This window comes from Muntiacus reevesi, chromosome 20, assembly GCF_963930625.1.
Source record: "Muntiacus reevesi chromosome 20, mMunRee1.1, whole genome shotgun sequence".
NCBI classification, from domain to species: Eukaryota; Metazoa; Chordata; class Mammalia; order Artiodactyla; family Cervidae; genus Muntiacus; species Muntiacus reevesi.
In genome coordinates, this window is record NC_089268.1 from 29042838 (window position 1) to 29058383 (window position 15546).

General features: G+C 45.8%; 1 protein-coding gene across 1 annotated transcript; it reads right to left on the reverse strand.

Moving 5' to 3' along the window:
• Positions 1-3851: 3851 nt before the first annotated feature.
• LOC136151195 (soluble scavenger receptor cysteine-rich domain-containing protein SSC5D-like) lies at positions 3852-5555 on the reverse strand. Its single transcript, XM_065912148.1, has one exon. The coding sequence runs from the start codon at positions 5553-5555 to the stop codon at positions 3852-3854; it is 1704 nt and encodes a 567-aa protein (XP_065768220.1).
• Between the last annotated feature and the right edge of the window lie 9991 nt (positions 5556-15546).

The following is a 15546-nucleotide window of genomic DNA, read 5'->3' on the forward strand; positions in this document are numbered from 1 at the left end:
TTGGGGTTCATATATCTTTTTGAATTAGTGTTTTGGGTTTGTTTTTTTTTTTTTTGGATATATACCAAGGAGTGAAATTGCTGGGTCATGACAGTTTTATTTTCAGTCTTTTGAGAAATTTCCATACTGTTTTTCACAAGAGGCTGCACTAATATACATTCCCACCTACATTGTACAAGGGTTCTCTTTTCTTCACATCCTTGCCAACATTGGTTATTTGGTTCTTTTTGATGACAACCATTTAGATTATGTTTAAAACTCTAATGTAATGGGGGAGAACGAAGAAAATGATTATTGAATGCCAACTCTTATTTCTTATATTGCTCTCAAGATCCCTATTCTCAAGGAACCAACATTCTAATGGAAGGAGATATACAGTGAACAATGGAAGGAGATATACAGTGAGATGAAAACAGATTCAACTTGCGAACTTCTGTTGGGATGCTCTATAAAGGAAAAAAGTATGGTGGTGTATAGACTCTAGAGTTAGGGGTTTTAGATAAATCACAGAAAAGGTCATAACTAGATTAGACAAATAACTATGTGTTATTAAGATATCAAACAACACCTTCTGTGGGGAGAATGTTGAATCACTTCTGCTGGACAACTTCACCAAACATTCTCGTTTGTAAAGACAGAAGACTGGGCTGGAATGTGCACTCACAGACATTTCTGTGAGGGGTGACACACCCAAACGGGCATAAATCTTGTTCAGGCACAATTCTTTAAGGGGTGTGCTTGCTCGGTCTCCCCAGTCTGGGCAGCACAGTAACAGCATCTGGCAGTTGGGGTCACCTGGATTTTGTACTTCTGTGTAACAATACCTAAGGAAAGACTTTCTCAATACATTGGGCTAAAGAAGAAAAGAGGATTAGGTGAGTGGGGCTGGACTCACCCTGGATGAACTCTATACAGTCACTGAGAAGATGACACGCATAGATACGTGTAATCAATATAGTGTCACAACAAATATGAGCATAATATGACGTGGAAGCCACTACCAAGCCTTGTATGCCAGGGTCCCAGGAGTGGTCAGGGAGGGATTTCCCTGACTCTTTGAGTCTTCCTATTTGTCCTTCGGGATGTTTCTGCAGCATCTTCACCTTGTCATTTTCTACCTTCAGTACTATCCAGAGACCACATCTCTCTGTGGGCCCCCTTCCCAGCAGTACCTTGCAGAGGTGGTCACATTCTGGAGATGGAGGCTAGATGGTAAGACGAGAGAGGTTGACTTGGCAAAGCCCCCGTGCTTTTGGCAGAACTGCTGACCCAGAGGGACATAGGTGTCTTGGGGGTAATTGATATGGGCCAGTTGACTCTAAGAATCTCCTTTACCCTGGGTATCCTTATGCCACTATCCTATGTAGTGATACAACCCCAGGATCCGTGGAAGCAGCAAAAAGAACGAAAATTGAATTTCCCTCTAGTCAATCTGGTATTCAGTACATACTTGATGAGTGACTAGTCGACTTCATCCTGTAGATGACCCTACTTCCTTGAATGTGTGCTCTTGAGAGAACAGAAAGCTGTATCCCTCAGCCAGATGGACCGAGATGAGCAGACAGAAAGGCATGGAGTGTTTGACCCATGCTGGGCCCTTTTGTTAAAATGACTGGATTTAGATACATGACCTAGACAGAAACAAGTATTTGCTTCATTTCTTTGATCAGACTTAATGAATATCTCTTATATCTGAGTTATGTGTATCTTCCCCAAGTAGTTTTCACATCCAAACCTGGTAGATAGGTAAAGATAATTTTCCTGAAGACATAACCATGGCCAGAATTAGGTGATACTCAAAGTGGACGGCATTCTTCCAAGTGTCCCTAACATGCTATTCTCAGGGCTGGCCACCTTCCTCATCTGGTGGTTCCGGGGCTGTAGACTGGGGGAGGAGAGTGGAGGCCTAAGAATTCATATTCACACTTCGTGGGTTCCTGTAGAGGCTGGGAGGAGTCTGGTTTGCTCAACAACCAACTGTAGGCACTGTGGGCATCCTCCTTATGCTGCACTCCAATCCATGACGTGGGGATGATAAATAACTCTGGTGAATGGATTTAACGGCTGCAGGAAATAATTTTTCTAGGGAGAAAGAAAGTGGTTTGTTTTTAAGACTTTGTTCCTCTCTTAATCCTGGTGGTTGTGGTTTATAAAGACCTTCCCATTCATCTCTATGACTCCTTCCTATTTGTCACTTTCTTCAGATCCCAGGACTTACTGCAAAAGATGCAGTTTCCAAAAACGCTGAAGTGATGTCAGCAAAATAAAACTATTTTAATCAACGGATTTGGGGGAGGTACAGAAACACAGATGATTCTTGTTTTTTAAACTTTTTTGGTTAAATATTTAAACGTTAAGAATTTAGTAAGTTTGGGAATACGAACTTTCCGTTTATTTCCTGTATCCTGGGTCTTTGGAATCGTCTCTTATTTTTAGTCTCTACAAGAGGTTAAGAAGGTACCCTTGCTGGTGGCCACTTGGTGTCAGCACTCAGAGGCTGGTTTGGAGGGAGGAAAGTCTCCCCCAGCTTGGAGCAAGAGTATCTGACTTTTCATTGTGAGCCACGTGATCAAAAGGCCACTTGTTTGTGATTCCAGTGAAGTCAAGAAGGGCCTCCATCTACTGATGAATATTGAATGTGACTCATGCCTGTGTCAACTACATATGAAGGCTTTCATTCCTGTTTTCCTTTTGTCAGCCATCTTTCAGAACGCCCTAGTTTCATGGTGTGCTTTTGGTAGAATTAAACATGAACACCTCAGCTGAATAAAGCGTTACATTTGGCTTAATCACACAAACGGATCCTGTGCTATGAGTTTGCCTCTTGGGACAGAGGTCAAATGCACACTGCCATAAATGACCAACAGGAATGAATGAGGTTATAATGACCTGCATGAGCTGGCTAATCATGTAAGCCAACCCTGCTGAGATTCCAATGTGCACTTCATCCTTCAGTCAGGATGGCCCCAAAGGGCTGGCCCTTCTATGTCCAGCAGAGGCCACAAGTTGAAGGCTTGGATTTTAGACCAAAGGTCAACAGGAAGTCTCATGGCTGGCACAGAGTCCTTTTATCTCCTGTTTTAGAAACAAGGCCCCTCAGAGACAGAAAAACACTTAGAGCTCCCCTTTGAGCACTGACATCCATTGTCTCTCCAGGAGAGAGTAACCCTGCTCATAAAAACCTACCCAATCTTAGTTTTAAAAAATCTGCAAAAAAAAAAAAAAAAAAAATCTGCAGAATTCCCCAGTGGGTAGCAGTTAATACGAAGTAACATAATTTCTGATATGCTGCTGCTGCTAAGTTGCTTCAGTCGTGTCCAACTCTGTGCGACCCCATAGATGGCAGTTCACCAGGCTCCGCCGTCCCTGGGATTCTCCAGGCAAGAACACTGGAGTGGGTTGCCATTGCCTTCTCCGAATTTCTGACATGAGTGGATGTCTAAAATGCTTTCATTTTCTCCTCTTCTCTTATCCCTGCCTTAATTTCTCATCTTATAAAAATTTACATATTTTTGCATCTGTACTTACTTAATAGTTCAAGCCTTGCTCCAGCTCACATTATGTTTTAATATATTTGTGCTCTTACGGTCCTCTTTCTGTGCTTTTTTTCTCTCTCCACACTTTCTTCCCCTTCCCTCCACTCTCCTTTTCCCTCTCTCACACCTTCCTTTCTCCCTCAGTTCTGCCCTCAGTTTTTTAGACTTGCTCCTTTTTCTCTCCATCTCTGTGTCTATCTTTGCAAAGCTTGGTCTCTTGAGGTTTTCTCACTTCTGACAGTTTTTTATGTTTCAGCTCCCCTTGCTCACCTCATCCTCCTCAGATGCTTTCATTCCTATGATGTCCTTCACATTTCAGGGCCAAATACTCACCACTAGGAAGCCAAATCCAACAAAGATTGCAACAGTGACAGCGGTGGCCGCCAGGGAAATGAGGATGATTTTGATGGGCGTCAGGAGCCCAGGGGGTTTCACTGCTGTTACTGAGTCTGTTCCCTCCAGTTGAGTGTCTGGATGTTTAGTGGGGTAGTCATCTGTGGTCCCTGGGCCTGGTGTGGTGTAGTCCTCCGTGATCCCTGGGTCTGGTGTGGTGTAGTTCTCCGTGGTCCTGGGGTCTGGAGTGATGTAGTTCTCCGTGATCCCTGGGTCTGGAGTGGTGTAGTTCTCCATGGTCCCGGGGTCTGGAGTGATGTAGTCCTCCGTGATCCCTGGGTCTGGAGTGGTGTAGTTCTCCGTGGTCCCGGGGTCTGGAGTGATGTAGTCCTCCGTGGTCCCAGGGTCTGGAGTGGTGTAGTTCTCCGTGGTCCCTGGGTCTGGAGTGGTGTAGTTCTCCGTGGTCCCGGGGTCTAGAGTGGTGTAGTTCTCCGTGGTCCCGGGGTCTGGAGTGATGTAGTCCTCCATGATCCCTGGGTCTGGAGTGGTGTAGTTCTCCGTGGTCCCGGGGTCTGGAGTGGTGTAGTCCTCCGTGATCCCTGGGTCTGGAGTGGTGTAGTTCTCCGTGGTCCCAGGGTCTGGAGTGATGTAGTCCTCCGTGATCCCTGGGTCTGGAGTGGTGTAGTCCTCCGTGATCCCGGGGTCTGGAGTGATGTAGCCCTCCGTGATCCCTGGGTCTGGTGTGGTGTAATTCTCCGTGGTCCCAGGGTCTGGAGTGGTGTAGTTCTCTGTGGTCCCGGGGTCTGGAGTGGTGTAATTCTCTGTGGTCCCGGGGTCTGGAGTGGTGTAGTTCTCTGTGGTCCCGGGGTCTGGAGTGGTGTAGTCCTCCCTGATCCCTGGGTCTGGAGTGGTGTAATTCTCTGTGGTCCCAGGGTCTGGAGTGATGTAGTACTCCGTGATCCCTGGGTCTGGAGTGATGTTGTCCTCCGTGATCCCTGGGTCTGGTGTGGTGTAGTTCTCCGTGGTCTCAGGGTCTGGAGTGGTGTAATTCTCTGTGGTCCCAGGGTCTGGAGTGATGTAGTACTCCGTGATCCCTGGGTCTGGAGTGATGTAGTACTCCGTGATCCCTGGGTCTGGAGTGGTGTAGTCCTCCGTGATCCCTGGGTCTGGTGTGGTGTAGTTCTCGGTGATCCCGGGGTCTGGAGTGATATAGTCCTCCGTGGTCCCTGGGTCTGGAGTGGTGTATTTCTCTGTGATCCCAGGGTCTGGAGTGATGTAGTCCTCCGTGGTCCCAGGGTCTGGAGTGATGTAGTCCTCCGTGGTCCCGGGGTCTGGAGTGATGTAGTCCTCCGTGATCCCTGGGTCTGGTGTAGTATGGTCCTCTGTGGTCCCCGGGTCTGGAGTGGTGTAGTCCTCCATGGTCCCCAGGTCTTGTGTGATGTAGTCCTCTGTGATCCCCGGGTCTGGTGTGGTATTGTCCTCCGTGGTCCCCGGGTCTGGTGTGGTATTGTCCTCTGTGATCCCCGGGTCTGGTGTGGTGTAGTCCTCTGTGATCCCCAGGTCTGGAGTGGTGTAGTCCTCCATGATTTCTGGATCTGGTGTGGTGTAGTCCTCCGTGATCCCCAGGTCTGGTGTCGTGTAGTCCTCCGTGATCCCTGGTTCTGGAGTGATGTAGTCCTTTGTCATGTCTGGGCCATCAGTGACATGATTCTCAGTGGCCCCTGGGCCAAAAATGACAGAACTTTGGGACTTCTCTTGTGGTCCAGTGCTTGAGAATCTGCCTGCCAATACAGGGAACACAGGTTTGATCCCTGGCCCAGGAAGATCCCTTGTGCTGTGGGGCAGTTAAGCCTGTGTGCCACAAATACCAAAACCCTGGCACTCTAGGGCCCATGCTCTGCAACAAGAGAAGCCATCGTCCCACAACTAGAGCGTAGCCCCTAATCTCCACCACTAGAGAAAGCCCACACACAGCAAAGAAGACCCAGGGCAGCCAAAAATTAAATTTAAAAATGATAGAGCTTTGTTTTGTCTTTGCGTCTCCAGGGTTGGTCTCTGGGTCTTTAGCGGAAACATTTTGACTTGTTCCTACTCAAAAAAAAAAAAATTCTTCTAATGTGGATCATTGATGGTCCATCATCATCTGCTCTGTTTAATAGTCTTCACAGCTATCTCGCCCTTACAAATAATAATGGGATTAGATTTATTTGAGTTAAGGATCATCTGATATTTTAGATTTAATTCTGATAAAACATGTTCCAACAACATACTTGACAATATGGCATATCTAGAGCTAAGTCATGTCCTTAGAGGATCTTTTCATCCAGCCTTTGATTCTGCCCTTTGTGGTTCTGGTCTCTTCCTAAACTTCACTTCCCTTATTGGTGTTTCAGCAATCTGGGTAGACTCCAGGTTTGTATGTGTCTCCACTCATCCAGTTATGCCTGGGTCTCTGGTAAACAAGTGAGATAGGAACCATGATTCTTACCAGAGACAGAATTCAGGTCATGGTTTGGTGTATGATTTAGAACGAGGCAGACCCTGGGTCACATCTTGAGCTGAAGTGGCAAGATTGAGGGCAGGTGATAGTCAAGGTGGTTTGAGGTGGTGTGTGTGCTCAGTTGCTAAGTCATGTCTGACTCTGTGACCCTATAGACTGTAGCCTGCCAGGTTCCTCTGTCCATAGAATTTCCCAAACAAGAATACTGGAGTGGATTGCCATTTCCTCCTCCAGGGGATCTTCCTGACCCAGAGATCAAACCCGAGTCTCCTGTGTTTCCTGCATTGACAGGCAGATTCTTTACCACTGAGCCACCTGGGAAACCCCATTTTGAGGATAGGAGGAGTCATAAAAGGCTGTGGATGTGGTCTGGTTGGGGTTGACAGCAGCATTAATTTGGGTACAAGTAGATGGAAGAGATGAATCTTTCCACGTCCCACCACGCCCATCTGCAGGATATCAGAACTGGGAGATTATGCAGCCTACATGGCATGCATTTTGGAGTTCTGGGTTCCTCTGCTTAAAACAGTTTCCCCCCTACCTCCTGCCAATTCCTCAGATGCCTCAAAAAGGGCTCAAATGTTTCATTTCCCAAGGGGAGTTGACATACAGAAACATAAAGTCTAAATAATAAAAAATAGAGCGTTTCCTTAAAAGAGGATGTGAGAAAGATAATGAACAGGCCCATCGGAACCTGCTCCCCTGACTGGCAACTGGGGGCAGGTAGCAGGGTTCAGAGCTCCCCAAGATTCTCCCACCTCTTCCACACCCTACCTCCAGGTGGGCCCTGCCTGAGTCCTAAGAGGTTCCTTCTCCAGGGATCTCGACCCCCAGCTCTCCAGATCCTGGGGAACCTTTGCACTCTTCTCTCTAAACAGTTCACTCACCCAATTCCAAACACCCGAAGACAAGCAGCAGGAGGAGAAGGGAGGGAGCGGGGCCTTTTCTTTTCTTCATCTCAGGAGAATCCACATGGGCTGGAACCCAGGATGCCTTTTCCTCCTCCCTTCTCTCTACGTTTTCTCTTTCCTTCTCTGTCAGCGCACAGCGGGTGTGGGGTTTATTTATACTGCCACCAAGGGAATCCAGGATGCCTGGGTCTTCCTTCCTTCTTTCGGGGAGGAACAACCTACTCTTTTACTGTCAATCAAAGGAAGAAGAATCTGGTGCAGAGGAGTGGCAGGGTGGAAGAGAGCTGTCCTAAGTGCAAGAAGGAGATCTTAGTGCTGCCCAGAGCCCAGAGTTGGGCAGTAACAGGGGATCAAGCTTGTCAGTGTGAGTGGCATCGCTTTCTGACGCAGAGCCCTAGACAGACACCATGCGTTGGTACTCAGGGAGGGGTTTGGACTCCCTCGTCCACAGGTGGAGTGTTAACGTGGTAAAGTTAACCATGGAAGGTTAACGGCAGGCCTGCCTGAGGGATAGGGCATGGTGAGAAGACAGCAGAATATCCGAGGGTGTTCATAGAGCACTTGGTCCTTACCAAAAAGGAGGATCATTGATGAAGGGGGAGAAATACCCAACCTCTCTAAGAATTGCCCTCGTCTCGCAATCATTCACGAAAGTCCTTTCCAATAGCTCATCTCCCACCTGCAGATGCATCTCCTTGCTCCCATTACTTGAATGCCCTCAGCCCACCAAGTTTTCCTCAGTGACTAGATGAAATTAGCTCACCTCCAAAAGTTCCAGTTGTCTTTTAATGAGAATGGCCATATTGCTTCCTTTTCTGACTCCCATCCCGCCTCGTTCAGTGTTGTCCAAAAAACTGTAGCTGCTTGTCCTCATTCAGAGGTAGGACGTTTCCTGACATTTGTGGGGCCTATCTCTTTCCCAGTGTCCTCTTAAGTGGAAGCAGAACTGGAGAATTACAGGAGGGCTGTAGATTCCTCAGATTCCTCAAAAAGGGCTCAAATGTTTCATTTCAGAGGGCAGCTGATTCCCTGAAAGTCAATTTAATGAATGGTTGGTTTACCAAATTTAGTTGATTACTTCAACTACTGATTTTATTTGAATGGATTAAATATTTTCAAAGAGAATACTATTTAGATGAATTAAGAAAGTACTCTTATATGTTTACTATAACTAATGAATATATTTTAAAGGACTATCACAAGGAGTCAGTTCAGTTTAGTTACTCAGTCGTGTCCAACTCTTTGTGACCCCATGGACTGCAACACGCCAGGCTTCCCTGTCCATCTCTAACTCCCAGAGTTCATACCTCTTGACTTATTTTTTAAATCAAGAGGTACAATTTGCATTTAGTAAGACCCACCTTTTTTCATGTATAGATCTGTGAGGCTTTCTGCTTTGTTTAAATTTCTAAAATTTTGAGATAATTTTAGACTTACAGGAGAGTTGCAAAAATAGTAATGAGAAATTTGAAATTAAAAGACACTTGCTCCTTGGAAGAAAGGCTGTGGCAAATCTAAACAGTGTATTAAAAAACAGAGGCATCATTTGCCGATTAAAGGTCATAATAGTCAAAGGTATGGTTTTCCCAGTAGTCATTACGGATGTGAGAGTTGGACCATAAAGAAGGCTGAGCACCAAAGAACTGATGCTTTTTAACTGTGGTGCTGGAGAAGACTCTTGAGAGTTCTTGCAAGGAAATCAAACTGTCAATCCTAAAGGAAATCAATCCTGAATATTCATCATTGAAAGGACTGATGCTGAAGCTGAAGAAGCTCCAGTACTTTGGCCACTGATGCGAAGAGCTGACTCACTGGAAAAGACCCTGATGCTGGGAAAGATTGAGGGCAGGAAGAGAAGCGGGAGACAGAGGATTGGATGGTTGAATGGCATCACCAACTCAATGGGCATGAGTTTGTGCAAACTCCAGGAGTTGGTGAAGGACAGAGAAGCCTGGGGTGTTGCAGTCCCTGGGGTCAAAAAGAGTCGGACACGACTTAGTGACTGAACAACAAATACAATGATAGAAACTAAGAAATTAATGTTGATATAACACTACTCACTTAATTACAGAACTTATTCAGATTTCACATATTTTTCCATTGATGTCATTTTTGTGTTCCAGGATCCAATCCAGGATTCCACATGGCATTTATTTACAGATCTCCTTAGTCTCTTCTAATCTGACAGCTCCTCTGTCTTTGTCTTTCATGATGTTAACACTTTTGAAGAGTATCATCATTTTATAGGATATCCTAAAACTTTTTTTATTTTTTATTAGATTATAGTTGATTTACAATGTTGTGTTTGTTTCTGCTGTTCAGCAAGGTGTATCAGGTATACATATACATATACCACTATTTTTTAGATCTTTTTCAGATCTTTTTCCACATAGGTCATGTCATTACAGAGTATTGAGAAGAGTTTCCTGTGCTATACAGTAGGTCACTATTAGTTATCTATTGTGTGTGTATGTATGTATATATACACACACATATATGTATACATATATAGTAATGTGTTTATGTCAATCCCAGTCTCCCAATTTATCCCCTACTTTCTTCCCTAGTGAAGTGAAGTCGCTCAGTCGTGTCTGACTCTTTGCAACCCCATGGACTGTAACCTACCAGGCTCCTCTGTCCATGGGATTTTCCAGCCGAGAGTACTAGAGTGGGTTGCCCTTTCCTTCTCTAGGGGATCTTCCCAACCCAAGGGATGAACCCGAGTCTCCTGCATTGCAAGCAGACGCTTTACTGTCTGAGCCACCAGGGAAGTCACTTTCTTCCCTAGGAATTGTCAATTTGTGTCATCCTGTTAAGAAGCCTCTGGCAAAGGTCCAGACTTTGAGAACCACAGCAAAAGCCAAGTTGATGAAACAAAGGTGAGTGATTCCTTGGCATGAGGAAGGGTCAGCGAGTGTGTGTGATGAGCAAGTTGCACCAGAATCCTTAATGAGGCCTTGGCTTTCAGCATTGTTGGGTGCTGACACATGGATTTTTTGGCCCTGTTCTGAGACCTGGCTTTGTGGGAAGTGCCAAGAACTTGGCTCCTGGCCGCGGAGGCTGAGCCCACCCTTGCAGAAACTGGGATCACACCTCTCTGTTGGGGATGTGAACCCGCAGGCAAGACAGGTGCCGACTCACACCTGTCTTTCCAGTGAAGAGCAGACCTGTGTGGCCGGGGAACCAGGCAATGTGCCACCTCTGGGTGCAACCCCGTCAGCAGCACCTTCTCTGCTTCACTATCTGTGAACTTGTGCTCTGAACTCACGTAGAAACTGTGCAACACAAACCTGTGAAGCCCAGCACTTTCTCCCCCCACCCTTTCCTGATTCCATTCTTCCATCAGCCTGGAGACCTTCAGGGAATGGGGAAGAGAAGGGGATAAATATACAGTCTGGATTTCACTCTAGGGATTTGAGAACTGGGAGAACATAGGGAAGAAGTGTCTTTAGGAAAGTTTATTCACAGCAATGTATAAACACACACCCACAGTGTCTGGTTCCACATATATTAGATGCATTTATTCAATAATTCAGTGACAGCTACAGTCTCCTTTTGTTGGGAGAATCAAACTGGGAAGGAGGCTGAAGAAAAGTTGGGAGGAGCAGGAACGGGGCGGGGCACTTAACCTCTCAATCCAGGTCAGCAGCCTCTCTGCCCCCGAGGACTGTGGTGCTTCTGCCTTCAGGGACACTCAGGGCCACACTTGTCTCCCAGTCAGCTCTCTGGCTGCAGGAGAAGACAGCTCTCCTCTGAAGTCAGTTACAGTCGCCCTGGACCCTTCTGGGACTTCATAACAGCCGTGAGGGCATAGCAGAGGGGGCAGCAAGAGATCGACGTTGAAGAGGTTTCTTAGGCTTGGGGAGTTTCTCTAGAAGACAAGAAGCTGAGTAGTTTCAGAGTCTTGTCCCCCTCCTCCAGCGCTCGCCCCCCTCCTCATATTTCTTTGGCTCCCATCTTCCCCTCATCACTTTCCTCTGAATGTCTTGGCTTTTTTACCTTCTCTTGCTGACTCTAACCTGCTGTTTCTGTCTTTCCTGATTTTCTTATCCGGTTACTCCTGCAGTCACCCTGCTATCTCTTGCCTAGTTCCTCCCTGACTTCCCTGCTGTCTTTCCCTCAGAAAGAAAGGGGTTTCTTGCACATCAGACACTCACAAAATAGAAGAGAAGCCCAGTGAGGAGAATCACAGCCATTGCAACCGAGGCCAGAGTAACCAGGACGACCTCCCCCGGCCTCAGGTGTCCGCTAGGGTTTTCCTCTTCCCTTGGTGGAGCAGTGCTTGAGCTGGTGACACTGGAGATGGTAGCAGTTGTGTCAGTTCCACTGGATAGTGTGGTCGATCCAAGGGAGGTGGTTGTAGTGTTAGCAGTAGAAGTTACAGCTTATTAATAAAGGATGGCTGGTTAGTTCCATTGGAAGTTTTATTTGATTCTGCAACTACTACTGCCACCAGTGGCAATGATGTGTGTGTGTGTGTGTGTGTGTGTGTGTGTATATGCGTGTGCACACACACACGTGCTCAGTCACACTGCTGCTGCTGCTAAGTCACTTCAGTCGTGTCCGACTCTGTGCGACCCCATAGACAGCAGCCCACCAGGCTCCCCCATCCCTGGGATTCTCCAGGCAAGAACACTGGAGTGGGTTGCCATTTCCTTCTCCAGCACATGAAAGTGAAAAGTGAAAGTGAAGTCGCTCAGTTGTGTCTGACTCTTAGCGACCCCATGGACTGCAGCCTACCAGGCTCCTCCGTCCATGGGATTTTTCAGGCAAGAGTACTGGAGTGGGGTGCCATTGCCTTCTCCAGCTCAGTCACACAGTCAATGACAATAATAACTATCATTTACTGAATAATGACTCTGTTCCAGGTGTTGTGCTAAGTGCCACATATGAATTAGTACTTCAAATACTCACAGTACTTCCATGAGATAGGAACTTTTTAACACTCCCATTTTATAGATAGAGAAATTGAGGTTTAGAGAAGTTAAACCTGGTCCCAGGTTAGACAGCTAGCAGGTCATGGAGCAGGAATTTAAACCAAGGCTGACTGACACTAACTCCAGCCCTTAACCTGTGTATTCTGCATCCTAGGTCACATTACCTGGGAAGTCACATGACCTGGGGTCACAGGTATTATTCCCTCTCTAACTATTCATGATACTCTTCAGATAAAGAACATAAAAGAGCTAATTGAAGGGTCTACATGTATATACATGTGTATATACTGAGCTACTCTCCAAACAGAATTGTACCTCTCTTCCAGGGGAGATAAATAATCAAGGGGAGGTTTGAGAGAGGAAATAGTGTGTATTTTCACTACTATCAGGTAATTCTTATGCACACAAAAGTTTGGGAGCTGCCAGGTATGGAACCCCAAGTGACCTTGACGCTTGGCCTGGCAGAGAACTTGCTGCAGGTAGCCCGAAATGATAAGATCTCCCAGGATTCTGGGAAGGGGCCCAACTTCCTTACTTAGTGAGTGAGCTTTAAGATGAGGCTTGTGCTTTTCCCCTCTATTTCATGTCTCTTTCCTACCCTGTTCTGATTTTCCATCCCAACAACAACCTAGCTCTTGGCCTCCCAGCTGCCTATATAACCTCACCTCATCTATGGCTCTGTTCTCCTGCTGAGATGTGGTTTTCTTCCCCTTACTTATTCCTTCCATAGTATCATCTGGACTAACATAAATATCACAAATTTAGATTTAGAGGAAGAGTCCAAAAATCCCTTGTTAATGCCTCCGATTAGGGTTATGATCAGGGTCAAGAGAAAAAAGAGGAATTTCCTGGCGATCCAGTGCTTAGGACTCTGTGCTTTCAGTGCCAAGGGCGTGAGTTCAATCTGTGGTCAGGGAACTAAAATCCTGCAAACGCAAAAGAGAGAAAGAGAGAGGGAGAGAGAGAGAGAAAAAAACGAAGTGAGAAATTGAGATGAGAAATTGGCCTATGGAGAGAGAATAGATTTGTTTTGTTCAGGGGCATAAAAAGATGAGTCAAAGTTATGATGGGGCAAATTCTAGAAAGAATTCAATCTGTGTTAGTGTGGAACACTTACAAGCTTAATTAGAGACTAGGTGACCACTGTCAGGGATATTGGAAATGGGTTCCTGCCTACTACGGGTGGTCAGACATTAAAATACCTTCCAACTCCAATGCATCTGTCCTTAGGGTTGATTTATTACAGAGGAAATAGGCCAGACTTCTGGGCAGAAGAGTTGTTACTGGGAACAGAATAGAGAGCAAAGACTAGGTTGGATGGAAGAGAATAAAGCAAAATATCTGTCCTTACTTCTTTGATGAGAATGAGAGCTAACAGGCAGAGTGTGCATGCCAGGACTGGACAACATTTTCCCCAAACCCTATTCAGACTTCAAAATTATATCACTCACCATTTCCTAAAAGTAGTAGAAGATGAAACAACAGCCAGCATTCAAGGGAAAATGCTTTTTCCTTCATCTTGAGATACTCTGACTGCCACTCCTGGAAAGGAGGTTTCCTGAGTCCCAGATGTGATAAGTCCTAGAATGGAAAGAAAAAAGGTGGAGATCTGAGGCTGGAGTGCTGGGAGTTTGGGTCTCCAAAGAATGGGTCCTCAACCTAAGGAAAAATACCAGTAGGGGGCACCTGGGGCTGCAGACTGGATGCCTGGTCCCTTAGGATCCCTCTACAGAATGTCACCTCTTACTTTCTCTTTCGAAGAAGGTCTTTATAGTATCGGGGCTGGGCAAGGGCTGGGTATGTGACCTGTTGTTCTTCCAGCTATGGGCAGGTAACAGAATATCTGAACTCAGAGAAGAGGGCTGTAGAGGCCAGGAGATGCATAAGAATGGAAGATGACGTGGTCCCCTTAGGCAGGGCCTGGGGAGGAGCAGGAAGTTGTACAGTTCAAGGGGATCAAATTGTCACAGTGGAGGGAACTCCTCCTCTGAGGCACAGATGGGGCTAAAAATCTGTTCAGCTCAAGACCTTGCTTCCTGGAGAGAAGTCCTGAGCAACCGGGATGACTGGGCAGGGCAGGGAGTGTGAGAAGAAAGACTGGATGAACAGAACTTAGTTGGGAGGACACATAAAATGCGATTCACTCTCACTGTGAATCTCATTGTCCTGTATCATCTGGACTAACACATCCGGATGATATGTTAACTTATCCACCCAAGGAACTTCAGTTGGTTCTTCTCATCAGTGCTGCATGCCAGACAAGTGGAATGATCAAAGAAATTCCTACACTTAGGACCGTGCCAGTTTGCCCGGGAGCTGAGGGCACATTACCACCTTGTTTAGACAGCAGATGAGACCAGCAGAAATGAAACAAAGATAGATGGAAGAAGAGGATAAAACAAAGACAGTAATGGGGTTTTGACAATCCCCTGACAGGGGATTGACAGTGCCTTCATTCACAGTTCATGGCACAAAAGTCAGGGAAGGATTCTATGGGAGTTTTAATTTGATATTATGTGTAATCAAAGCAAGCTGTCTCCACCTTCTCCAACCACGGAGGTTTTCTGGTAGAGGAACCATTTCAGATTCTTTTTTTTAGGGGAGCGGGTCATCTTATGGGATTTAGTTCCCAACCAGGGATCAAACCTGTGTCCTTGGAGTGAAAGTATGGAGTTCTAACCACTGGATCGCTAGGGAATCCTCCCATTTCAGATTCTTTAGATGTTTGGGTGAAAGAATATTCATTGCCTGTGAAGTCGGAAGGAAGTGAGCTGACAAGCAGGAGATGTATATTCATCCCACAAATATTGAGTGATTTCCTACTGTGTGTCAGACATCGTACTCCAGTAAACAAAACAAGTTTGTGTTATTTTGGAGCTTATATCTAAGACAGAAAAGAACTGTGAATCAATGAGTTTTAAAAGCAGGAAGAGAATGGGTTGTGGTAGAAAATGAGGTGTTGGGTGGGAGGAAGTAGATTCTAGGATGTCCGAGGCAAGTCCTTGGTTGTTGATCTGCCCACTGTCTGTGATGGGAAGTCCCATGTGGGGATGGATGAGGAGTGTGGTCAGTAACAAGTTGATATTGGGATCTCAGGTAAAAATCCCAGGAACATTTCTAAGTAGAAAGATGTTTTTCTCTACAACATAGTGGAGTAATAGGACTTGTCTTACAACACAGGTTTACTTATATATTAGTTGTTTTTCTTTTTTTCATCTTTTAAACTTTTTTATTTACAATAAAATTTAGTAGTCATTATGGACTCAAATGGAGCAGATGTCAGCTGTGTATTAAGCATTATACTTCATTCCTTGAAGGTGTGCCCATCA